Raw genomic sequence first — 27,479 nt, forward strand, 5'->3', positions numbered from 1 at the left:
CCTGTAGAGAAATTAAAAATTATATGGAAAACGTTTAACTACATATAACAGATGGTTGCAAAAAAAAACGGGAAATGAAAATGTTCCTAATGTAAATTTGGTTTTGTCCATTTGGCAATTAATTGTCTACTTAACAATTCCTATCAAATAATTTTTAAAAATCTCATTGAATTTTGACCATAATTCTAACCTATCTCTCGTAAGAAAATTTCTCTGTGTAAAAATGTGTCAATTTTATTCTGACAGTTCCCACTTTTTTTGCAATATACTGTATTAAAAGTGTTTGAATTTTTATCCTAAACACTTTCTTTTGTAAAACTTAACATATACAGGCTGGAACAAAAGTATCAAATATTGGCTGTAACTTTTTAATTTGACAGTTTATGAAAAAATGTTTAATATAAAAGTTGATTGGTGTATTATCCTGCATCATCTGGTTTTTCTAGTTTGTTTCTATCTTCTTTTGTTTCGCTGCTATGGCAACCAACTTTGGTTTTTTAAATAGCACCCATACATTTTTTGTGTGATTTTCAAACAAGCGTATCTCTCTGTATTCATAAATACATAAATGCATTTCCAAACGTGTTACATACAAGATTTCTTCTAATTTTGACAAAAAAAGTTTCTTCAAACGTTAAACGAAGTAATGAATTTTATTAATAATTAATTATTATTGTGTTAAAATATCAAGTAGGTAAGTAGGCACGGTTATTTTGCTTAAAAACAAAAAATATGACAGTGTCAACTGGTGATACAATAAATTTTTCCTAACCAGTTAGGAAAGATTTTCCTTTTCGTAACCAGTTACGAAAAGTGTGACGTTTCCAAACGTCAATCAATTTTGAAAAGTGTCACTTTATATGTCAAAATTAGAAAAAATAATTTTACGCAAAAATTTCAGAGGAGTAACATTTTTTGCTTCATTTAAAACCCCCATTTCTGTAATTAAAAAGTTTTCTTCGACACACACTTAACACCACAATAAAAAAAATGCATAAAAACATAATTCAACCCTACATCGAAGTTCTTCAAAGCTATTTCGAATTTCTTCGATTGTTAATAGTGGAGTAACGTTAGATTTTTATTTCGGAACCGGTAGCAAGAGCTCGGATTTGAACGAAATTTTTTTTGTGTTATAAATAAAATATATTAAAACCTTTATAGGTTAAAAATTACCGCTCATTGTTTATTTAATTAATTTATTAATTATTTATAATAACTGAAATTTTCCAGTTAGAAATCGTTATTTTCGCAAGAAAAATACTACAGGACAACGTATGATTACTATTTTCTACTTATTATTCATTCTACTTATTGTAGAATGACCTTGGGAAGAATATCTTGTTATATTGAAACTTGTTTGGAATGAATTGAGGGGTTTTCATCAAAAACAACCAATGTCATTTATTTTCAAATTTTAGTTATTGGCACTACTTGCTGCAGGAATGACATTTGCATCTGTCTGAAAATTTGTGTGGCAAAAACTGTCAAAGTCAGGATAATACAGCGGCACAAAGACACAGCGTTTTATCAAAAACAGCCAATGTCAAAGCGAATAATATCAAAAACAACCACGTCACGTTATTTTGGCAATTTTTGGTTTAGATTTCCAAATCTTATTAGTTCTGATAAAATAAAAATAAAAAATAACTTCTCTCTCCGCCTTAAAAAAACCAGAAAATGTCCCGTTTTATGAATCATTTTCTGTCATAGAAGCTACCAACAATGTTGACCGTGACGAAGATGATAACAGCGGTGGATAAGAATTGAAAAAAATGTTTAATTTAGTTACTTTTCATAATTAAAACCAACTAATTGAAGTACATAACATTTTTGGTTTACAATACAAAAATGTCCGATAATAATGCGGAATTAATGGAAGATATCCTGACTTTAATTTTTCTATTTTAAGGTAAAAGTTCCATACGCATAAAGTTTATTGCAAATCAGGCAAAAGTAAAACTTTTACACATATTAGCTTGAAAGAAGCGATAGAACAAATTAAAGTCTATTTAAAAAACATCTGGACTGTCAAAATCAAAATTGGGGTAGTTAGGTTGGTTAAATCACTAGTTATTTTCATATTGCCCGGTCGGTATCTATGATTTTTTGATTTTTCAAACTAATCATTTGTTTAAATTGACATTGTCAAATAAATTGCAAAATTATTTAAGTATATTTTGTAAAAGGGTCACAATGGAAAATTCAAAACGAAATATGGTGGCGCGAGAGAAGAGGGCCATAACAAATTATTATATTATAAACAAAAAAAACCTTTCTGATTTTAACCCAGCTGTGGAGAAACAGCATTTTGCATTGTGAAAATGAAAACCTAATTAAACCTGATTGGTTAACTATGTGGGTATTAGAGATGTTCCACCCAATATGTCCTTAGCGGAATCTGACTCAGACAGGTATGGGAAGCGATTTTCAATTTTGGTTATTGTTTAGTTTTTACCTGTTTTCAGTTTATCTGTTTTTCTTTGTCTTTTTATAAACTTGATTAAATTGCTCCAGTTCTTTTAGTTGCTGCATTTCGTTTCAAGTGTTCAAAACATTTTTAGTTCAATGATTAAAAAGGAAAACATAACCTAAATATATTTTGTAACTAGATTTTGACGTGGGTACACTCTAGTGAAAATTTTTTTATACCCAAGTATAGTCAAAACAAGCATTTTATTTAAAAATAAATTTTGATAGTCCAGGGGGTGTATTCTTCAATCTCGAGTGATAAATGTCGCATGCGACATTTGTCAATTCTCGTACAATTCTTGTTTTAAACTGGCCCAATCGTGCCAAAAAAAGTCCAATTTACACACGAACTCGTTAAATAAACTACTATTCGCGTGATATTCAAGAATGGAAAACATATGTAGTGTGCGACAACAACCGTTCGAGATATGTCGTATGCGACATGAACTAATCGAGATTGAAGAATACACCCCCAGGAGTTTTTTGAATTTACTATAAATTGAGTTGTCAAAGTTTTTTTTTGTTTTCTTGTAATACAGTATTATTGACATTGTTTTTTTTAAACTCTTCAATTGTATGTGGAAAGAGAAGAACAATAGGCAGGTGTTCGGTAGCCCGGCGTTGACCATAGTTAGCATCTTTTGAAGAAAATACATATATAATTATTGTTGTTGATTTTTGAAAACAGGACTTTTCTGCACCTGTAGCAATTGCCCACCAACTATTTCAGATGAAAATAAGATATAAGAGGATGAAACCGGGGAAAACATTTAATTTTTATTATACCGTGAGATCATTTAAATTTATAATTAGAGCAGGCTATGACTTGAAAATTATATTGGCAACATCGCTGACATTTTGATTTGGTTTGTCAAAGTGACGCTTCAAAATTCAACAAAAAATATCCAACTGGGAGTTAACAGTTGTATCGAACATCCGGCTTGGATACAACTGTTAACTCGCCGTTTCATAATTTCTATTGATTTTTGAAGCGTCACTTTGACAATTCAAATCGAAGTGTCGGTGGTGTTGCCAATATAATTTTAAAGTCATAGCCTGCTCTAATTATAAATTTAAATGATCTCAGGGTATATCTAATCTTAATAAATTTGTGAATTTTTACTTTCAGCATTTCTTGGAGATATATTTTTACCAATACCCGTCACAATGATCATTTAAAGAGTTCTCATAACAAAGTAAGTAAGTTTATTTCACCTTTTTAACCACCAAAATAAATTCAATCAAGTTTTCGGATTTTTTTTTGTTTTCGAGTGTCCCGTTATGAGCGTAAATTTTTAACCTATAAAGGTTTTAGTATATTGTATTCTTGACATTAAAAAAAAAAAATGATGACAATCGGACCTCTTGCTACCGGTTCCGAAATAACGCCGTATTTTTGTCTATCGTTACTCCACTATAATGATGCTATAAGGAACGCCTTATGCGTTCTTTTAGTTCTTCAGTACTATTAGCCAGGTACTCACTATATTTTTTTTTAGAAATTAGTTTTTAGAAACTTTTTATAAGCACATGCACCCATGCGTGATACATAAGCAGTCTTAGGACAGAATAGTCCCGGACAAATCGACCAGTACAACTTTGTGTAATACCCCGCTCACATACCGGGTGTATAATGGATTTTTTTCACTACGGGTCTCAGAAGGCGTCATTATTGACTCTCGAACCGACCCCAGAAGTAGAATTTCTCTCCCAAGGTTAATAATAATTTTCATTATTAACCAAGGTCAATAATGAACAGCCGTCACCTAGCAACGAAAGATTTTCTTTGATTTTATTGGTTAACGTAGACAGACGATTTTCAATTTTCATAGCAACCGTTGAAAAATGAGAACTCGGATCGTCGCATCGGACAAACAAATTTAATTAATAATTATTATTAGAAAGGGTTTTAACGGATCTAGTAGTGAAAAATAGTATATTATACGCCAAGGTAGAGAAGACATTTTTTTAAGCCGAGGTAGTTTATTCCCCGAGAAGCGAAGCTTCGAGGGGAATAAAGAAGCGAGGCTTAAAATTGTCTTCTCTAGCGTGGTGTATATATTTATTAGATCCGTTAAAACCCTTTCTAATAATAATTATTAATTAAATTTGTTTGTCCGATGCGACGATCCGAGTTCTCATTTTTCAACGGTTGCTATGAAAATTGAAAATCGTCTGTCTACGTTAACCAATAAAATCAAAGAAAATCTTTCGTTGCTAGGTGACGGCTGTTCATTATTGACCTTGGTTAATAATGAAATATAAAAATTTGTTACACAGTCTTGGACCGGTTTACAAATCTATGAGGGGCATGGTGACCAACTCAATAGACCGGGACCAATGGCTTAACGTGACTTCCGAATCACGAGACAGAATATAGCCTTTTTTTTTTTTTTTTTTTAAATTATTTTAAATTTCGCCCTGGGTCGGAATCGAACCCGCGACCCTCACGTCCCTGAGCCGAAACGGACTCCCTTAGGCTATATTCTGCCTAAAAATTATTATTAACCTTGGGAGAGAAATTCTACTTCTGGGGTCGGTTCGAGAGTCAATAATGACGCCTTCTGAGACTAGTTGTGAAAAAAATAATATATACACCACGCTAGAGAAGACAATTTTAAGCCTCGGTTTAAAAAAATGTCTTCTCTACCTTGGCGTATAACATACTATTGGTACATAGGCACTTTACCTGTAATAGTAAAAATCCTGGGATATTGCCTCCCCTAATTATTTTCCAACAAAACCTTAAATGGCCTAAATAGAAAAGTCGTTGAGTAAAAAAATTGTACCTAAATTCTTTTCTAATTATTTTCTAACACCTTCTGGTTCTGTCAGAGAAGAAAAATTAAATATTAAAAATCTATCGATAAAATAGTAATAGCCATGACTCCCGACAACAATAAAGTTAATTTTTTGACAAACGTAACGAATTTGCTGATTCCTCAAAGAATGAACTCTTTTAATAAAGAAGAAAAAGTTAGAGTGCCAACACTTTAAGGAGAACACCCAATAAAGTTGCGCGGCAGACGCAACTATGTTGGTCGAGTCCATTTTGCGATTTCTAGGGTGGGAAGGTAGAACCGCTTACCGGCCATGCAGCGTCAGAGGCGTACGTTCATTCGTGATCTACTTTGCCAGTGTTCGTTTCGTTGTTTTGTGATTTCTATTTCGTGTTTTCTATTGCATTAAAGAACCAAATAATTTTTATTTCTTTATTTAAGCGAGGTTAGTATTTATAAAAGCGGTATCACAATCATTCAAATAAAAACGTATGCCCCCATTTCTGAACGCAAGTGATACGCCACTGGACAAAACTTCACGGACAGATTTGGATGACTCAACGTGTTCTCCTTAAAGTGTGCGGACTCTAACCTCGTAAAATGATATTCGGGATTGTCTTTTAGAGACATGCAAGCAACATTTCCTGCATTCTATCCTGAGCGACTAATTCCAAATTTGACATGTCAAATATCATACATTGTCAGTGTTGTCACCTCTGTTACACTTCACAGCTATTTTGCCAAATTCATCAATTCTTTTTTCTATTATTTCCGGAATATATTAAAAAACAAAACAAAAATAGAATTGGGAACCATTTTTTAAACTCTACAACTTTTGTATTTAAAGGTTTGTTCTAAAATAATTAGGGGAGCCAATATCCGAGGATTTTTACTTTTAGACGTAAAGTGCCTATGTACCAAAATCCATTCTGCACCCGGTATAAACACGATTCAGCTGGCTCGCTTTAAATAACAGGCGAACCAGCTGAATCGTGTTTATGTGCGAGCGAGGGATTACGCAAAGTTTAACTGGCCGACTGTCCGATATTATTTTGTCCTAACACTGTACATAATTGTCCCATGGCAGTAGGATGTGCCGCCAGCCTCGCAACTTTAGACCAATGGGTAATTGTTCACTTTAACTACTTCTGGAATTTTCGCGTTTTTTCTGGCAAGACAGTCTCAGAGCGTCCTCCTAGATCGTGTCCCACCATTCAAACCTTGTGCAAATGCCTTTTTTTCTCTCTTGTTGTGTTTCAAGGTCGCGTCAAGGTCGCGCCAAGTCTTAGTATAACTAAAGGGTAAGGAAAATTTTCATTTGCACAAGGTTTGAATGGTGGGAAACGATCTAGGAGGACGCCCTGAGGGTGTCTAGCCAGAAAAAACGCGAAAATTCCAGAAGTAGTTAAAGTGAACAATTACCGACCAATGTTGGTAGACGATTTCCACTACCGCCAGTAGCGCCACCTATGGATACTAGTCTCACTCATGTTATGAGGCTTGCGGCACATTTAACTACGTCGCCAATACCTAGTGCGATGGGACAATCATTTATAATGACCCTGTATTTATGTGGCAAAAACCGGTCCAACACTGAATTAAATAAATTCTATGTTCTAAAGACAACATTTTGAAATTATTTCTAACAATAATAAGTTGTTTTAGAAAAACCAAGATCAACTGTAATAAAATTTATAGCATAAAAATTAACCACAACACCGCAATTTACACCCAAAATAGAGCTGACAACATTGTACACTTTTGACATAGGGTGAAAAATCTCATATAAAAATTGACGTTATTAATAGTTATTTAAGATATAAGTGTAAAAAGTTATCCTTTATTGCACGAACGTGGTACGAGGGAGTATTTTAAAAGATGTGAGTGCAACAAAGGAACTTTTTACACGTATGTCTTACAACATTTTATCTACGATCGTGAGATCATCACACCGGTTTCAACTTTCAACATAAATTTGTATAAAATAATTCATTGGTTCAATATTTCATGAATAACCAAAGTCGTTTGAGAACCACGTCGTTTAGCAACCTAAACAATGTTTCCAACAAATTCGATTGTTGTATTCTGACAGTTCTGTGCCATAAAAGCGAATAATCGTGCTCTAAAACTTTTAGAGAACGATTCCGTCAGTTTCTCTAAACGTCAACTTTGACAACGATTTTTAGTACAAAAAGTGCCTACTTTTTACGCGATCGTACATAAAGATAGATATTAGTAGCGCAGCAGAGTTTAATAAATGTCTTACTTTGCGAGGCATTTTTAATAACACGTTCAAATTTTATTTGGGAGTTTGCGTACTTTCAAGGTCATTAAAAATGACAGACGTTGGCTGGTATAGCCAATAGATATCATTAAATTCCCTGAATTTAGTAAAATTTTATATTTACAAACATAAATCAACAGGTCGTGGTTCTTTGATTAAAAAATAGACTATATCTTATCAATACTGAGATTTTAATAACGGAAATAATGTTTTTTCCTCTTGTGAACTCAATCCGGGGACATACGGTATACTTTAAGTTTTTACAAACAAAAGATAGGTATAACTTTCCTTTGGGGCATAAAATTAAATAGATGCAATTTTATTTTTAGAATAACATTTTTGTAGGCACTGAGAAGTTATCATCTTTCCCTAAAGCAAATTGAGAATGAATTGGGTATTTCAAAGTCAAATAATTTTATTTTTTGGCTATGTGATTATGTCTTAAAATAGTGACATGCAGGGAACCAACATAATGCGAATTTAGCGTAGTAAATCCAGGATGGATCGGGCATTTCAAAGGCAACTAATTTTATTTTTTGGCTATGTGATTATGTCTTGTAAATAGTGACATGCAGGAAAGCAACGTGAACATTTGTATAGGTATATACATGCGTATCTGAAATACGTGTGTTAATTTTAACCAATGGAAGAACTCGCCAACTTATGAAACTTTTCTATATAACATTTTGAAAAATTCGCAAAAAGTTTTCCACGATTTTTTGCCCCCTAATTTTTACTAAATGCGTCGTTTTGTGTGATTAACTAATCTGTATTTTTTGTAACCATGAAGATTTTAATTTTAATTATTTATTTTTGCTATAACGATGTAACTTTTTTACAAGGCTCCGATTCTATAACAACAGAAAATTTTCGCCCTTGCTCATAGGCGGGTATACTTACATTTCGATGGCTAATTTTGATATGAAATTTTAAATCAGTTTGTAACGCTTTTTCCTAAAAAATTCAAATAGAAAAAACCTTTCATTTAACAAGCTCTGTCACGTATTAAAATTAACACACGCATTTTTATACATCCTATATACAGGGTGATTCATCTTTTAGCGCCGGTGGCAAAATGATCCTTAAGAATTGAGAAAAATTTATAAAATTTACAGAGTTGATTTGTCGAAAAATTTACTTTCGACCGGTATAATTTATTTCAAAAAAAAAAATTTTATTTAGCAGATATTTATAAAAAACGGTTTTTCAAAAAAAAATTATGTTCAAATTTTTGCATCAGAATGTGGCTAATGGCGTATAAAATCAATATCTGCAATCCGTTTCGAAAAATGTTTGATAGTTTTTGAATTAAATCGATTTTAATGGAAAAGTTGCTTTTATTGATGGTTGTTGGCTTTTAGTGTTGTAAATTTTCTCTAACAATGACTACCTTGTAAAACTGACCTGCTTAGGCGAATTTCTTCGATTTTACAAAGGATCCCTGCTGTGACAATAAAAATCCTCTAATAAATCTTATTGTTAAGATATTTGGACATTATGTCGTAAATCATGAAACAAATACAAATTTGAATATCAAAATGCGTTTATTTCAATAATACCATACGCTAAAATTAATTTAACATGGTAAAATTGTGTGAAAATACCTGAGTGTGCATATGCTACAAAGTTGAATAAATTAAACAATTAATAATTGAGAAAATGGCAAAATTTGACCTAATTAACTTATAAATTTCATTTTTTGATATTATGTGCCTTATGGATAATAAATTAGGTCTGCAAACTATGAAAGGGAAATCATAATTTTTAAGGTCAATTTTGCCAGCGGCGGTAAAAGATGAATCACCCTGTATACCGGGACATTTTTTTAACTCTGAACATAGCCCATACTTATTCCCTATGTTCAGTTTTAAAAAACACAGATCAATGCATATACGAGTATGTAATCACGTAATCAAGGCAACGAAAATAAGTACTTGACAGTTTAATAAAATGGTCAAGTTGTTTGAAGCAGAAATACACATAATGCAGTTATTCTATGCCAATCAGAGCATTAGAAATGTGCGTGACATTTCCAATGCAACACATGATAGACCAATTCCATCAATGGGAACAATTTTTATCTGGTGTTCGGTATAGTTGGTTGCATGGCAACTCACAATGCATTGATCTGTGTTTTTTAAAATTGAACATAGGGAATAAGTATGGACTATGTTCAGAGTTAAAAAAATGTCCCGGTATTTCTTAGCAAACCTAAAACAAGATCAATTGACTCATGAAGTAGGTATACAAAATTTTAGAAATAGTACACGAAATGGAAAATTATTGGGTAGGTACTTAATCCTTTCTACAAAACATGTTTTGTTCAAACATATTATCAAGGCTTTAATAACAAATTTCCCATTTAAGATGTTATCTTACAGTTTGTATGCGTATGTACAATAAATACAATAAGTTTATCACACCTAGTAAAGCCTATCATGTTACATTACTTATATTTGAATAGAGTTATAGTAATTAACGTTATAAGTCCGGGAACTCATAGTTTACAGTACGAGTTAGACGTTTAAGGACGAGGCGACGAAGGAACCGAGTCTTGAAACTCGAAACGAGTACTGTAAAAAGAATTCACGGACGAATGTCGTTATGTATTTTATTTCATCCTGCCTCAAATTTCGTTTGAAAGAAACATTGAAATTAATTTAAAAATAATTCAACAAAAGCTCCAAATCTAGTCACATTTTTGGAACATGATTAGCAACGGCTGTTTGGCAATTGTTCATTTTGTTGAAATAATTTTGTGCGTCAAAATGACTTCTAAAGCAAATCCTCCAGAAATTGTAAGAAAATCTGCAGAAGCCTGTGCTGAATTAATACCTACCAAGTCTGGTGAAAGGTATCAAAAACAATTCAGCCATTTTTGTAAATGGAAATCAGAAAATAATGTGAAGAAAATTACGGAAGAGGTTGTGCTGGCTGGCCTATTTTTTAGATTTGGTTTAAATGGTTGTATTATTTTATTTGTGAACTAACGTTTTTAGTCTGAGAAAGTAAGTGCATCTTTTTTGTGGCCGAAATAGTTAAATTGTTAATTTGTATTTAGATGTAGTTTTGAATAAAACATTTCTTAAACCTGAATAATTGTTATTGCGATTGTTACTTTTATGTTTCCAATAGCAACACTTAACCGGCGTCCGGCCGTTTTTTGCGTTTTCCCGGATTCAAACTGATGACGTAAAGTATTGAAATTTGACACAGGATGAAATAAATTATTTTACGTCATCATTCTACATTAAAACAACTCACTACTAGTGATAATTAATAGATATTTACGAACCGAGTACTTAGAAGACATTTTTCGCGCATGCGTGCATTATTTGAGGCACGAGCGACGAAGGAGCGAATCGAAGTTTGTTCCGATATTTTTTGAAACGAGCATTATGTCTGATTTGTCGTGTACCCTTTGTGAATAGATGGCTCTTGTCTACGCGCTTGCCAAAGTGTCAATCGAATTAATAACGATTTATTTTCACAATTTTGAAATTTTCAACATCCAAATTGGAGAAATGGCGTCTTGTAAACCAGAATTTACTCGGCATTATCAAGACAAAGTATTTTCAGAATGCTCAAAAAAGCGAATGCTTTTTGGATGGTTTTGAAGCACTAGTGCGCGAAATCTACGTTCGCGGTTGACTGTTGCGGTCGCGAAATGTTATTTTGAAGGCAGTGAGTTCCAAAAAAAGCTTTATATCACCAACAGAGGTCGACGAAATAGATATTTGTGCAATAAGTTAGGAATGTAATTTTTTTCCGTATTGGGCATGGGATTTTTGATCGTGGCGATAGCCAAGATCAAAAACATGCCATGTACGGAAAAAAAATGGATTTCCTACGTATTGCAGACATGATTTTTTCTATTGTAGTTTGGAAAAATAAATTAAATTTGGATATTTTCAATAATCATTTATAAATTAAAAAGTGAAATCAAAATTGCTGTTTTCGTTACTATAGAGCGTTGTCTGCGCTGATTTTCTCTACTTCTAGTCTGTGCAATAGAGCAAGGTCGTACGCCGGCCAAACTAAAAACGCTATGAGATGGCGCTATAAACTGAGGAATTGTAGGTCTCTGCAAAATTTCGACCCATCGCTTGTAGATAGATATTATTTTTTTCGGTCAAAATTATTCATGAAAACTGTTTTTACTGAGATGATCTGCCATGAATTTTGATTTCTGACATTTTTGACGCGTTTATTTGACGTTTAATGTTAACAGCGAATTTGACACCTGTGGTGAAAACGACAAACCTCAATTTACAGTTTTCTGTAAGTCCCAGACCCACAGCGCCTCTAGTCTCACTAAAAACGTATTGCACAGACTATAATGAGATCAGCGCAGACAACGCTATAGAGAAACCAATTTTGTTTATACAAAAAAAACAAGTTTGTGAAGGCGTTTAAGGTGTTCGCTCGAGTAAATTTACGGAAATTCTATTAAAATGCCTGCTATAGTGAATAGTTTGATATTGAAGAATATCCAAAACAGGCCGAATACCTGAAAAGTAATACAGCGGACGAATATTGAACAACGTTTTTCGTGTTAGTTTTAGGAAAGTCTTAAAAAAAAACAATAATTAGTTTTTAGGTTATCTTTGACAGATTTCAAGTTACGTATCTCAGGAAACGATCAAAATGAACTTTTAGTGTATCATTTTTGCACTTGTTAGGAAATATTTCACTTTGCCTAACTCAAATTAGTATTCAAATATGTTAGTTTTCCAAAGTCTAGTAGAACTAGAACAGTGCATTTGTGACATCCTTTACAACACGTAATTATTTCCACGATAACAAATATAGACTTTTTTAATGAAACTGAGACGCGTTTTACAAAAAAGTGTAGGGCCGCTAACGCTGGTATGAGATCTTCTTGAAGCAGCGTAAGATATGTTGCTCCATGAAGATTACCATCCAAAAATAATGGCTCCAATATTCGATCACCTATTATTCCAGCCCATACTTTGAGTTTTTGAGGGAACTGAGTATGAGTTTCCAATGAGGGTTATGGTTAGCCCAATAACAATCACGGCCCGATTCATCAGATTCATCGGTTGCTCGCAAAATTGAATTCGGCGGTACGGGTCATCCTGAGCTAATTCTTGGACCATCTGCATCTTGTAAGGATGCAGCTTTGCAGATCTAAATGTTTTCAGGACAATAGTTGATATCGTAGACTGTTATCATTGTCACGGGCGAGTTGCCGGGCTAGTCACCGGATTTTCTTGAAGAGTTAATATATAACACGTTTAGCCTAGTATCTTCTCTAACAATGGGTTCTCGCTGTCTGAGCACAACCCTTACATGACCCAAGTTCCGGTATTGTGCCTCAATCTTGCTTAGGCAAAAGGCAATCAAGACTTTTGAAAACGTTACTACTATAAGATACAAAATGTACAACTCCAACTTGTTCAACTTATAAAATTGGTTTTTATTTTTTTAGCACGTAGGGTTTGCAAATATTCAAGAAACAAATAGTGTGTTGTATTCCTTGGGAAGTGGCCTTTCAAACGAGGTGTCACTTGGCATACCCTAAAAAGTTAGGGGTGGTTGCGCACTTCCGGGAGCAGATATGCAAAAACGACATGTGCCAAAATGTGGGCAAGGAAAAACACAAATTGACCTCTTTCGGGATTTTTTTACAAAAATCGCCTATGTCCAAGTTATGAATTTCATTCCAGTTAAAGTTTTCACACTGTATAGGTATACTGGTTTTATATTTACTGAAATCAGACATTAAATCACGGAGGTAGGTATGGCTTACGACGTTTTTTTTTGGAAAGACAGCTTGTACCTACCTACTGAGGGAGTCATTCACAAAACTCGATAAGGCTCGATAAGACATTGCAAATTCCAAACCATGACAATTGATATTGTTGAAGCATTGTATTTGCCGTTTCGTTAACAATTTGCAATTTATCCGAGTTTCGTGAATGACCCCCTTAATACTGTCTTCATACTATGTATTTGCAAAGGTTTTAACTATTAATTAACTAATTATTTATTTATTTAGTTAATTTATTTAATCATTTAATCAAAAAGTGCTATAAGCCAGAGTAAATTAACCACATCATGTTCTGCATCACGCCACAAAATTGTTCGAGGACATTAATCATATACCAAATATCGGCACCGGTCAAGAACTTCACTTACCATTCACATGTCTCAGGCTATGAAAGCAAGGAAAACAAAAAATAATGTCGCGTGAAATGCAGATATCGTCTTATATTAAAGAAGGAAGGGCAAAACATCTGTTGACTAATTAGGAGATGGCAAACACTGGAAATTTTATTTATTCGGAATCGTATTGTAATATGCACATTCCTAACTTTATACGAGGGCGGAAAGTTAACCATTCCTTTTTATCTTTACTTCCCTCTCTTGGTCAGTAATAGGCCACTTTCCACCCTATTATAAGGTTTTTCCAGTGGCGTACTTACTGAAAATCGAAAAACTGTAGGAATGAAACTGCATCAAATTAATTGTTTATTTACTAAAAATGTAATGATTCCGAATAAAATAGTATACAAACCTCGGTGGGAATGTGTTTCATTCCTGTCTCGAGCATTAGTTCACCTCGGCTACGCCTTGGTAAACTATCTTAGCTCTCGACAGGAATGAAACACTTCCCACCTCGGTATGTAATCTACTATTACAGTGGAATCATGTTTGACTTTAGAAGAAACATTCAGTAATTAAAACAAAAAAAAAAACTACCCATGGACTTTTCAACAGATTTCTGCACCGGTCCATAAAACAAAATGGATCAAGTTTAGTTTAAACCCAACAGAGCCAATCTTAATCAGTTGAACTACAAATTAAGGTCACTTTTAAAGACATTGAAGCAAACAAGTGACACAATGAGAAAATTTCCTATGTCTAACATCCGTCCTGTTATAGGATTCTTTGGAAATTTTGGATAATATTACGCAACGATCTTGTGTTGCTTTTGATTCTAAAGTCCATTGAGTGATTAGGTAACAATATTTATGGAAGTACTAGTAGTAATTTTTTGTGGACAATAATTAATAACTTATTCTTGTTAAATAATAAATACCTATAAAAAATTACAGTCCGTAAGTACCTACATTTTGTAACTATAGAAATAATTTTATTCTCAGTTTGCTACAATTACCCCTTATCGGTATGATAGTTAAGGTAGAATTAATAAAATACATAATAATAATACATTCCGGTAAAATGATCTATATACAGTCGCGAGCAATACATTTTGGTCGTCAAGGTCATTCTTTGACGTAATCGACAATGCTCCATTGTAAAACAGTCATCGGTATTGTCAAGTAGACAATTAATTTATAAATGGACAAAACCAAATTTACATTAGGAAAAGATGCATGTCCCGTTTTTTTTAATCCAACTCTACCTACCTACTTACATGAAAAAAATTATTTGCAAGATAGGTAACTATGTAGATACTTTCAGGTTGCGAATTAGTTACAAACATAAAGTCCATTCATTTTGTATTGAACTTTTCAAGGTCAAATAATTTAAATTTTGGCACTGTAATTATGTTTTGTAAATAGTGACATGCATATAACCAACATAATGTGATTTAGCAATGCTCAATTCAACGTTTACGGTGTTTACCTGCATGTCACTATTTACAAAACATAATTACAAAGCCAAAAAATAAAATTATTTGACCTTGAAAAGTTCAATACAAAATGAATGGACTTTATTGTTGGGAAAAAAAACCTAAATTTATTTGAGCCAATTACAATTTTCAAATTAACTATGTACTGTCGCGAGCAATAAATTTTGGTCGTCAATGTCATTTCAAAATTTGGTTAGATTGTCACAAATTAAAAATTTTTCCCTGCCTGATTATGCCCATGTCAACAAAGTGTCAAAAAAATGAGGAAAAATGACACTTAAAAGTCATTCAGGATGATGATAGGTTATGATGTTTATGACCGTGGAGCATTTTCCATTGCGTCAAAGAGTGACATTGACGACCAAAATTTATTGCTCGCGACTGTACCTAAAGTCTATTCAAAAAACATCTGGACTGTCAAAATCAAAATTGGAGTTGTTAGGTTGGTTAAATCACTAGTTATTTTCATGTTGCCCGGTCGGTATCTATGATTTTTTTGATTTTTCAAACTAATCATTTGTTTAAATTGACATTGTCAAATAAATTGCAAAATTATTTAAGTATAGGTATTTTGTAAAAAGGTAAAAATGGAAAATTCAAAACGAACTATGGTGGCGCGAGAGAAGAGGGCCATAACAAATTATTATATTATAAAGCCATACCTTCAACAAAAAAACGTTTCTGATTTTAACCCAACTCTGGAGAAACACCATTTTGCATTGTGAAAATGAAAACCTAATTAAAGCTGATTGGTTAACTATGTGGGTATTAGAGATGTTCCACCCAATATATCCTTAGCGGAATCTGACAGACAGGTATGGGAAGCGATTTTCAATTTTGGTTATTGTTTAGTTTTTATCTGTTTTCAGTTTATCTGTTTTTATTTTTAGTTCAATGATTAAAACGGAAAACATAACCTAAATATATTTTGGAACTAGATTTTGACGTGGGTACACTCTAGTGAAAATTTTTTATACCCAAGTACAGTCAAAACAAGCATTTTATTTAAAATTTAATTTTGACAGTCCAGGAGTTTTTTGAATTTACTATACTCTTCGAGCACAGTTGGTTGCAAGAAAACGGGAACTGTCAGAATAAAATTAACATATTTTTACAATTTAATCATAGTGTGAAACCTTCTTGAGAAAGATAGGTTAGAATTATGGTCAAAATTCAATGACATTTAAAAAAAATATTTGATAGTAATTGTCAAATAGACAATTAACCTCGCAATTAACTGACAAATAAAATCAAATTTAGGTACTATCGCGGCCAAAATACTTTGGTCGTCAATGTGACATAAATGACATTCAATTGTAAAGCAAACTTTAGGATGTTTAACCTTATTTTTTACTACTGTCAAAATTATTTTAATCTATCAGTGTCATACGGGTGGGGTAAAGCCCAGCTGCGGAGGCAGGGTTCAAAAGCAAAAGATCAACATGGTCGCGGTTTAGACAACCTTCAGAAGCAAGTAAGACGATTCTATATTTATCAAAAACTGAAGGTGCCATATTTTTGACAAGAATAATTTGAAATTGTCATGTATATTGACATTAATACTTGATTTACATTTGAAGTGTCAAAAAGTGACGACCAAAGTATTTTGGCCGCGATAGTACATTAGAAAAATTTTCATTTCCCGTTTTTTTCGGAACAAACTAAAATCAATACTGGCAGACATCAAGTCGCCCTAACCTTGCCCTACATAACAACATTCATTTCAGTAGTTCCATAGATATTAACATAATGTTACGCATAATGATAAAGAAATTTAAAATAACAAAAAACTTACCAATAGAATGCAACTTTATCCCCGTAACCATTTTTAACATTTCGATCTAACAAGTTGTAAGCAATATTTGTAGTTGCTCCATCTAGCCATTTAGTATATATTGGTCCTTTGGTAATATCAAAATTATACCTGAAGAATTTATTAATATCTATCGGCGTTTCCCAATAAAACTCTTTGGCAATGTCACCCCAAAATTCTTCGGGATTATCAATTGATTTCTGATACATTTCTTGATACTGTGCGAATGATGAAATAAATGCGTTTCTTGATATGGCAGCATTCGGAAGGTATACTGATTTTTCTGATGGCATTTTCTTATTATTGGATGTATTAATACACTACGAATCAAGCTACTATTCAAAAAGAACGTTAGACTTCGACTAGGCAATAAGTAGGTATGCACACACTCAACGACTCAACTACTTATTGGATAAGGTAAATACATCGGTACGTTTGCGCACTCGCGTTAAAATATTCCTTTATATTTCGATAATGTACCTTGTAATGTTCTATTACTAATCATTATAAATTAATGATAAACTTCTAAAAACATGTGACTTCATGTGTCCATTTCGTGACATAAAATTTCACATAATAACATCCATAATCACGAGAAAATTGAATTATTAACATGCACCGCTTCACTTGATTTTTGATAAAAATTTAGAGATATGCATGATCATCTAAAGAGGGTATTATCGAATTCCCTTTTTTGAACAAAGCGTTTATTAATCAGACAATTTTTGATAAAATTATTCCAGTTTTTTTGTAACAGTATAAAAATAAACTGAAATAATGGAATGGAAATAATAGTATGGATCGTAGAGGTAAGAATGTATTTCATTAATGAACTTACTATGAATTAAAAGAACAAAAACTAGTCTATATGTAGGTAGGTATATTATACATTTTATATTCTTCCGAGAGTTGAAACTACATGCACTACTACGGTACGATAATAAGTTCCCATGAGTTCAGATTTACCCATGCCTGTATCCATTAAAAGTGTTTATCTTATTTAAATAACAAAGCTATCACAATAATTGCAACGAGTGTTCAAATAAATTGTGGAAAACCAGAACGTGAAAATCTGTCTTTTCTAAAACGTAAGTCGTCTTTTCTGCTAATTTTTCACCTATATGAAATTTACAGATATTATATGAGACAGAACTACCTCCTTCGTTAAATCCTAGTTAGATTAAGTAGGATCAAAAATAAAAAACGAAAACATTTTTTTTAATCTATAAAATTTATATTCTTCTTACATGTGCCTAACAGAACAAAAAATATTCTTAATCAAATTTTCATAGAAATGTTAAAACTTCAAACAAAACTTTTAACTTTGAAGCATATAACATTTTTACTTACAATTTTGATTAATTTTGCTAAACATACTCCTACAATTTATTTTGTTGATAACCTTTATGATCAATACTACAAATACATTACATAAACAGGAATTTATATTGAAGGACAAAAAAACGTCCTTTTGTCATTGTGGTCAGAAGTGAAATAAATCTCTCATAATTACTGTTCGATTATTAATTGAATATTTTTGGTTATTAATCTACATTATTTTAGCTTAATGTTCTTGAGTTTTAAGAAATTCATCATATTGTTCTTCATTCATTAGACTTTTGAGTTCCCCTTTGTTAGATAATTCCACTTTGAACAACCAACCTATTAAATTATGTCTTACTGTTATTTGCATACATAATGTAACACACGAAAAATACCTTTGTCATAACATGACGTATTTATTAAAGAGGGAGTTTCTTCGACCTTCACATTTTTTTCAATAACTTTCCCAGAAATTGGACTATAAACCTCACTCGCAGCTTTAACGCTTTCTAATGCACCACATTCATCTGAAAGGCAATCATATTTTATGGAAACAAATTGGAAAATTTTTAAACTTTGAAAAATTCCCACCTTTCTGTTTTAGGACAGTGTCGACATCTGGTAACTGTGCGTATACTACGTCTCCAAGCGCCTCCTACAATTGTAAAATCAATTAAATAACAACCACGTGTCAGTGTCAGGTACACTGCTACGTCATTAATATTACGTACCTGAGCGTATTGCGATATCCCTATTTTACCAATTTTGCCATCAAATTCAATCCATTCGTGTTTGTCCGTGTATAACCGATCTAGGTGAGATCATTACAACTTTGTTGCGTCGTTATTATTACAACTTACCTGTCAAAATGTAACGACCTGTGTGAATTAACCTATTTGTAACATGATGTCGACACTTATTAAGAAAAGGTGATTTTATAACAGTATAGTTAACGCAAGTAATGAATCTTTGTATAACCATTCTGAAGCCAAGTAAAAACAGTTATCAATAATATTGTGAAACAGTTATAGATTTCAAAATGATCACATGCCTTAAATATCACCACAGCCAGACTGACAATACACTCCGTACAGTCAATCGCATCATGGGTCTCTATTTGGTTTGTTTGTGCGCTAATTTGGGGTTTAGGTCAACAGATAAAATTTTATTTCATCACGAAAATACGTTCAAAATTCATCAAGCAAATAGGTCTTATTACCCAAATAAATTAAACCTAAAATAATTAATAAGACGACAAATTGATCGAAACATAATTATAAGATCAATGTTTCAAAATTTTAATAAAAGGTTATTTTATAAAAATTACAAAACATTGATATTACCCACACAATCCGAGTTTACATTTGAGCATACACAGTCATTGGAATGTGAGCATAACGATAGCAAAATGACCGACTTTACGACGAATGATAACAGCTAAAAATAGATACTCATCAATTTTGTTTTATGTGCTAGACACTAGATTTATGATTTATGTTATTTTATGCAGACCATTTCCCTGATGTATTTTTAGTTGCATAGGAGGAAAAATTAGAATTAGCCAGTGTATTACACCATTGAATGAGGTAATGTTTCTCATTATGCACACGGAAAATAGAAGTAGGCAGAGAAAACCCCACTAGAATTACGGCCATTGAAGCCGATTTAATGCGCATGTCTGACCGACCGATCGCATACTGGATGCCCCAAAATTCGCGGAACAACTTAAAGTTGACTCAAGTTGCAAAAAACCACTTTGCATTTGCAACAGCACTTTTATGGCATTAGTCCTTTGAAATTACTTTAAAACTGTACTTACATGGAAAATATTTAACCCAAACTATGATTTTCTGGTCCCTTTGTGCCTTTATTTGGTTCAAAAATATGAGAAAAATGCTGTTGCAAATGACAAGTGGTTTTTTGCAACTTGAGTCAACTATAGCAATAGGTACGTTATTAACTGGTCATTAAAATATCAGGTAAAAATGTTTTAAAAAATCAATCTTCTTTTTTGTAGAAGATATGGACCTATTTGTTGCACTAAATGTGGCAACATTTAAAAATATTCACTTATAATATCCGGATGCAAGATTCTATCCGAAAATTTTTTTGAGTGCACTGCTGACAAAGTTATTATATACTTTGTCAGCAATGCACGCACGAAAAAAAAATTCAGGATATGAATCAATGCAGAAGGATATTCGGCAAGAAAATCGCATAAATACATCAACCATCAGTGAGCGACAAAAAATGTATCTAAAGTTTTTAAAAAATACATACCAAGACTGTAGAATTTTAACTCCTTAACAAATTGAACTTTTATTTATAAAAATGTAGTAATTTGAATAAACATTTTGCAATTTTTGTTATACCTACTGGAATATTTTTTTCCAACATCGCTTATGAAAATAATACTTTCATCACTCAATTTAGTGAGGAAAATAGGCGTTTGCATCACTACTGAGGAAAATAGACAAAGTAAACTCACTAGTGAGGAACATTTATTTAACAATCTACTACCTATTTACTTATTAATATAAAAATTTAAAATACTGTTGTTTGCATTAATTGAAACTCCAGTCATCGTTTTCGCACATTCACCTTTCAAACATGGATTGTGTGCTCATTACCAGAGGCGGATGGTAAATGTGGATATAAATACTAACCGGTAAATGTGGATACCCGCCTATGTGAGGTTAGGTCTAGGTTGAAACGACATAACATCACAAAGAGAAAGAACATTATAAAGAAATTAAAAAAAAGTGAGTTTAGCGAAGGCTAAACCTCAAATAAGACGCCTGTTGATTATCGCCGCTTAGGGCGTTACGATTAGTTAACTCTGGGCACAGAAAATAATGGCTATTTATGCAACAAGTGAGTAAAGTAATCCTTTTTTTTTACGAGAAGGAAAATTTGCCGCTCGAGCGCAAATCCGCCGAGTAAAAAAAAGATACTTTACTAACTAAAAATGTTTGGCGCCCGTAAGTTTAGATAACAATTTTTTCGACACTCAAAATTTGAAAATTTACTCCTGTGTGAACCCATGGACCTTCAAAACGCTCGTTTTACTCGCGTTTTAAATTGGCCCACTCATGCCAAAAAAAAATCCCAATTTACATACGACCTCGTTAAAAAAAAAACTTCTAATTATGAATGAAAAATTTTATAATTGCGTTAAAAAATGACAAGCTACAGAACTTTTTTTAACGCAAAATGCGTGCAAAAATGAACCGCTATGGCACTTTTTTTTAACGCTGCTTGACCGATTCAAAAATCACATATTTTATGAACGCAAACGAATGAAAAAACTTGCACTTTTTTTGACGGACGTTAAAAAATCAATTTTTCCGGTGAAGAGATTACATACATTGTAAAATACAGACATATGTATTACAGGGCGTATGGGAGTTGGATCACGTTACCTGTGTTTTCTAATGCCGGCGCTACACGATGCTACGAACGCCTTCCAACGCTGGAGGGTTGATAGTGCGTCGCATCGTGTGGCCGATCTTCCATTCACGAACGACAGATGTCGAGCGTCCAACGTTGGCGTTGGATCACGTTCCGGCTGTTGTCGGTATTTTTGACCGCGTCAAAGGACTTTCTCCAAACGTTTGACGAAAACATTCGTTGGTTTGATGCACGGCTACACGATTTGTTCGAACTTCAAAGCAGTTTTCAATTTCTGGGTGGCTGTTCTGGGGGTACTAGGCTACTAGGTGTAGCACAAATTGTTTCATTTGTATTTCACAGGTGTGTATTGTATTGTAATGGTCCGAATAGGTTCGATAAATAATTTTTGTTTTTAAATAATTTCAACGAAACGTCCAAAGAACCGTTCACTGGGGCCAAAATCGGTTGTAAATTTTATGTCTCGATGCCTTTGTCGGCACCGTAACTCTTAAAAGCGAAATTTGCAGCTACGGTTGTACTCTAGGCAAATCGGACAAACGTTTGTACCACACTTTTTGGATCAAACATTCGCTACACCGTGTAGCCGATACATTTGCCGCAACAACTGTCGAACGTATTTGTCTCAAATGTTCGGTCCAACGTTGGAGCCAACGTTCGCAGCATCGTGTAGCGCCGGCATAAGTGTTCTGAAGGGTATGGGATTAAGTGCATATACGGGTTGGACCACGCTACCTGACTTATCTAGTTACCCAGGGGTTCGGAATTTACCTGTTGGTTCTGGACTAGTAATACAACAATTTGTTGCTAAACATTTGTCTACTTGACGTAGAATCCACATCATGGTTATGAACTATATATAGCACCACACACAACACACAACACTATTTGTTTAGTCTCTCACTTGGGTATACACTTTTGCAGAGCACTCTCTTTTTACCCAACGTCATCTGATTTTTCCGTCTTTTGCAATGTTGGGACTTCCATTTTAAGTAAATATGTAGTAGGTGTCTAATAACAAAACTACGAGTAAATAAAATCAGTAATTGCTTCTACATTTAAATACGCCAAGGTCCCACCAGTTATTTTTTCAACCCCCAAGCTAATAGGGTGAATTTGATCTCTTTGGCCCCCCGTCAATACCTGGAAAATCTTAATCCCTTTGGTAGAGGTCGGTGGCCGAACTCGACCATCAGATTAACACAAATTTGGGATCGTGGTCGAACTCGGTGACACCCGTATTACAGATGTTAGTATACCTACCTATTAACATCTTGGTGTCAATTGCATTTGTATTTAAATGTATTTGTAAATTAATAAACCTGCTGAAGCCTGCTCCAGTTCACTGAATAGTGGAATAAACATTTTCAGAAGTACTAGGATACTGTACACATTTACCGGTCAAAATGCATATAAGAGATAATTTACGCACCTTAGCCGGTTCTGCTGGTCAATGTACACATAAGCCAAAATTTAACATTCGGTTTGTCACAAATATCAAATACAAAAATGACTCGAAAAACGAGGAATCTTTTAACCGCTAAATTAAAATAAGCCCTCAATGGGGCCTATTCCGTAACTTTTGTGTTAAAATTGACAGGGATGTTAAAAGTTTAATTATAACAGAGCTGTTAAAATTTTAACACGGATATGTATTCCGTAAGGTAATTTTTAAAGCAACTGTTATAGATAATTTTTTTAACAAGCACGTTTAAACTGACGACTTTGTCATATCATAAAAATACGTTTCTCCTTTACTATCTCATATCATATCATAGTATCTCTCTTGTTCTGATATTTAATTTTGACGTCTGTCATCATATTTTTCATTTTCATTAAAAGATTCGGAAAATGAGCGTGCGTTCAAGTCTACGCATTACAACACGGCAACCAGGAGCTCTTGTTGCCTTCTTGAAGAACAATAAGGAGAATTTGGCGGAAAACAGAAAGCTGTTACAAAATGAAGCTGGGATAGTAGGTAGAAAGCAAATGGATAAACTTAAAAACAATATTAAATAATGATCTTGAAGGTCCAAAGCGCTCAGTAGAAGAGTGGAAACGTGTATTTTACTACTTATTCGTTTTGAAGAATTATACATACAAAATAGTATCAACAAAAATATACTTTTAAGGTCTTTGGGGATCTAGAAGCAAATACCAGAAGAAGAAATGGTGGTGGGTCAGTCAAGGAAAAACCTCTGACTGATATCGAAGAACCAATTTTAAACATACTACAATGGCCGGCAAAAAAATTAGCCATCACTTTTGTGTCACGTCAAAATCCAAATGTGTAATTAATGCTTTTTTGACACTGACATTTAAATGATGGCTAACTTTTTTTGCCGGCCATTGTACATACGTAGTATTGTTGTAATTGACGATGCACCAAACGTTTCTGAACCTGGACTTAACATAGGCGGAGATATACCTAATAAACCTTGTGGGAGAAGAAGAAGAAACAAACGTGCTGCTTCTGCATACACACCTGCTGGAACATGGGATAGTGAAATAGATGGAAAATTTATTGCAGGCACCTGGAGACAGGCGAATAATGAGGAAATGACATCTTTCCTGCCACTTAAACTTGCCCCACGCAAATCAGCTATGGATGCCATTCGAATAAGGGAAGAATTAAGGGAGTATTGTGTTGAAGAAGGGCGTCTCCCATGGCAAGATCAGTATGCATGATATTGGTATGAATATAACTTAATAAAAACCCGATATATTAAATTTACGTATAAATTTTAGCCACTCACCGTGCTTCTACTCTTGCGAGGAGTATCTTTATCCAGTAAGAAGTGAAGGCTCTCAAATGCGAACCATGATGATGTGTACACCTCGTCTCGCCCTTGATTAAAAAAAAAATTGTTGTTATAGGTACTACAAATAATAATACATAGAAATATTTAATTATGGACATAATAAATGAAATTAAACCTATTCATTATACCACTCGTATTATGTTTCATACACATACCTGTTCCAGTTCACAAACTTCGTCTATACTTCATCCTTTCTCTCCTAAAGGACGATAAAAGTGTCTGCATTTTTTTTTCAGCATTCATCTGCTGATATTTCTAATGATGCGTGTTCCGATATATCAATGGCAATTTGGTTCCAGGCGTCATTTTTTCTTAATTTATTAAAATGATCCTTGTGTTTTGGATTCCAAATCACCTCACATCTCTGATAGATTTCAATGAATTTCAGAGTTAATTCTTTCAACCACTCCATTTTGAAAAGAAAACGTTAACCAACAAACACCCTTGTTGACTCAATGAACTGAACTGATTTTAACAAAGGAATAAGACTGCTGCATTTCATCCCATGTGTTCTTGGAACACATGGTGCACGTGACACCGTCCAGACTTTATGCAACATGCTCGCGTATCTTTCTTTGATGGTTCGCCAGAATACCGACAACAGATGGATCGCCAAAATGAACGCGCGCTTGTTGCATGGTACGCCGAAATGCACGCGCGCACGTTGCACGCTCGCCGAAATGCTCGCGACTTTGGTTCGGTTCGCCGTTCGGTTCGCCATTCCGCTCGCTGGTGTGGACAAGGCATTAGATCTGTGATTTTTTTGGAAGCACGGTGATGGCACCAAACGCTTTAAAATTTAATTTCCGAGGGCCCCATACTTTTTTTTTTTGTTAATTTCGAATTAGGTTTTATTGTTACAGCTTCCTGCATAGTCCTCAAATTGCAATGTATTTTATTGTTTTTTATAACGAAATCAAAAAAAAGAAAAGTATGGGGCCCTAGAGGAAGAACGTATCTTTCAAATAAAAAAAGGACCTTGCCTTCATCTGTTGTGGTTTTAAAGATATGGTTTAAAAACCACCGTTTTTCGCCCATTTCAAATCAGGTAAACCCCAGTTCTATGAAAACTGAATAACGCTCCCGTGTAATTTATGAACGCACTCCAGAGTTGTAACCCGGTGGTGCGTTCAGAATCAACTTTTCAACGTCAAATTTAAAAAAACACCCGTTATATTATATCAGAGGAATCAAGAAAAATTTACTCACAACCATTGAGCTACATACCTACTGACGTTGTGGTTGTATACATACTTATATACAATGAGTTTTTTTTAACACTGGCCATAGGGTTTTACATGCTAATTTTTCAACCCCCTGTTAACTTTTGTCCTCATGAAAATATTCAACCCAGTTTTATAGTAAAGTTGTGGGATATGATAATGTATTGAAACAATTTTAATGTAATAACCAGAAGCAAGGAATAAGCTAGCAAAAAGACGTTTTTTGAATTCCGTTTGCTTCAATTTTAAATTTTCAGTAGGCTAAAATTTCACCTGAAATTTGTAATTTTGATATTGTTAGCTTGGACTCAAGGGGGTGAACGATTAGCCGCGACCCGGAACGAATGACGTCGAGTAAGGGGAGGGCACACAACGGGAAAAACAAAGGAACACTCTTACCCTGACTGCGAAATAATGTATCTGTCACAATAGTGTTAATGGTAATGTTAATGTTAGTGTTATTCAGAATGTTAATCTTCAGAACATTGGTGAAATGTTCAACCGTTCACAATAATGGCGATGGTGATGTTAATGTTACAAACGATGTTAAGAGATCCAGAAAATGTCTGGTTCTTTAACATCTTCGTTAACATCTACCAATCACCATCGACAATTTCACGCACGCGCAGGCGCAGTGACAGTTCACACCACGTTGACAGCTGTAAGAGTAACATTCCGTTAACATTATTGTGAACACTGGACTACTAACATCACCATTGCCATCTCCACTAACATTATAACATTACCACTAACATTAACACTATTGTGACAGACCCATAACATTCCGTTAACATTATTGTGAACACTGGACTACTAACATCACCATTACCATCTCCACTAATATTATAACATTACCACTAACATTAACACTATTGTGACAGACCCATAAGTCGGGTATTTTTCTTGAATAAGCTTTTGCTAAAAATATTGTTTAACTTTCATTAGTTTAATAAATTTGTTACAACTTCTTGTGTGGAGTATCGAGTTTTATTCAAATACTTAGTTAACAATATGTAATTGATTGTGTAATTGCTTAGCTGCCTGTGTAAGTCATTTAGCTCGATGTTGTGAACATTTCATTTAAGTTTTATTGAAGTAAAGAACCTTGTTATAACATAAATAATTAATCTATCGTTATTAAAGTAATGTTCAGACTATTTTTTGCAAATAACATTTTGTTTGTAAATTGTCTATTAAGGCTGTATGACACGATGCTAAATTTTGTAGAAAATTTGTTATAAAATGAGAGAGACCCTCGATCAGGACCAATGAACGATCAGGATCATAGTGTGTGTTTGTCATTTTTACAGAATTTTCTGTGAAATTTAGTATCGTATTAAGCTTGTTTGACACGATGCTAAATTTTGTAGAAAATTTGTTAGAAAATGAGAGAGACCCTCGATCAGGACCAATGAACGATCAGGATCATAGTCTGTCGTTGTCAGATCCTGATCGTTCATTGGTCCTCTCTCATTTTCTAACAAATTTTCTACAAAATTTAGCATCGTGTCATACAGCCTTTACACTAGCTTTACAACCATTTAAGTATCACAAAATGAAGTTAATGACTAGATAATATTATTGTTTAATCTAAAAACAGCGCTAGGCTTTGTAATTTTCACAAAAATAAAAGTTAACAGGGGGTTGAAAAATTAGCATGTAAAACCCTATGGTCAGTCTTAAAAAAGACTCATTGTATAGTTCAGTCAGAGAATAGAAATAGGTCC

The 27,479-nt window shown here is 33.6% G+C and overlaps 2 protein-coding genes and 1 long non-coding RNA gene across 6 annotated transcripts in view; 1 reads left to right on the top strand and 2 right to left on the bottom strand.

The window, feature by feature from the left end:
* AcCoAS (acetyl coenzyme A synthase) overlaps positions 1–17,410 on the bottom strand; it is a 68,514-nt gene extending 51,104 nt beyond the window's left edge. The window contains exon 1 of one of the 2 annotated variants that reach the window (XM_069037683.1): positions 16,956–17,410. In XM_069037683.1, coding sequence (XP_068893784.1) covers positions 16,956–17,266 — 311 coding nt within the window. In that variant the 5' untranslated portion in view covers positions 17,267–17,410. The remainder of the gene's footprint in view (positions 1–16,955) is intronic. The other variant, XM_069037675.1, reaches the window with a different exon arrangement.
* LOC138123422 (uncharacterized) overlaps positions 1–24,647 on the top strand; it is a 273,107-nt gene extending 248,460 nt beyond the window's left edge. The window contains exons 2-5 of the long non-coding RNA XR_011156781.1: positions 16,421–16,634; positions 23,550–23,685; positions 23,738–24,400; positions 24,456–24,647. This is a non-coding gene — a long non-coding RNA (uncharacterized lncRNA). The remainder of the gene's footprint in view (positions 1–16,420; positions 16,635–23,549; positions 23,686–23,737; positions 24,401–24,455) is intronic.
* On the bottom strand, positions 18,336–24,627 carry ppl (pumpless). Of its 3 annotated transcripts, none has more exons than XM_069037969.1 (6): positions 24,464–24,627; positions 19,157–19,278; positions 19,028–19,107; positions 18,888–18,951; positions 18,692–18,823; positions 18,336–18,635 (listed from the first exon to the last, which is right to left on the bottom strand). In XM_069037969.1, exons 1-6 carry the CDS (start codon positions 24,625–24,627, stop codon positions 18,538–18,540), a joined length of 660 nt encoding a protein of 219 aa, XP_068894070.1. In that variant the 3' UTR covers positions 18,336–18,537. The 3 variants fall into 3 exon arrangements, with proteins under 3 accessions (XP_068894070.1, XP_068894084.1, XP_068894075.1); XM_069037983.1 differs by lacking the exon at positions 24,464–24,627 and adding an exon at positions 19,348–19,506; XM_069037974.1 differs by lacking the exon at positions 24,464–24,627 and having other exon boundaries at positions 19,157–19,482.
* Positions 24,648–27,479: the final 2,832 nt, after the last annotated feature.

Source organism: Tenebrio molitor, chromosome 1 (genome assembly GCF_963966145.1).
Source record: "Tenebrio molitor chromosome 1, icTenMoli1.1, whole genome shotgun sequence".
Taxonomy (NCBI): domain Eukaryota; kingdom Metazoa; phylum Arthropoda; class Insecta; order Coleoptera; family Tenebrionidae; genus Tenebrio; species Tenebrio molitor.

Excerpts from the sequence above, each read along its gene's own strand:
- ppl (XM_069037969.1), bottom strand. The coding sequence starts at position 24,627 with ATGTCCATAATTAAATATTTCTATGTATTATTATTTGTAGTACCTATA. Across the intron at positions 18,952-19,027 it reads GGATATCGCAATACGCTCAG|GAGGCGCTTGGAGACGTAGT; the intron begins GTACGTAATATT and ends TTACAATTGTAG. Across the intron at positions 18,636-18,691 it reads TACGTCATGTTATGACAAAG|GTTGGTTGTTCAAAGTGGAA; the intron begins GTATTTTTCGTG and ends ATAATTTAATAG.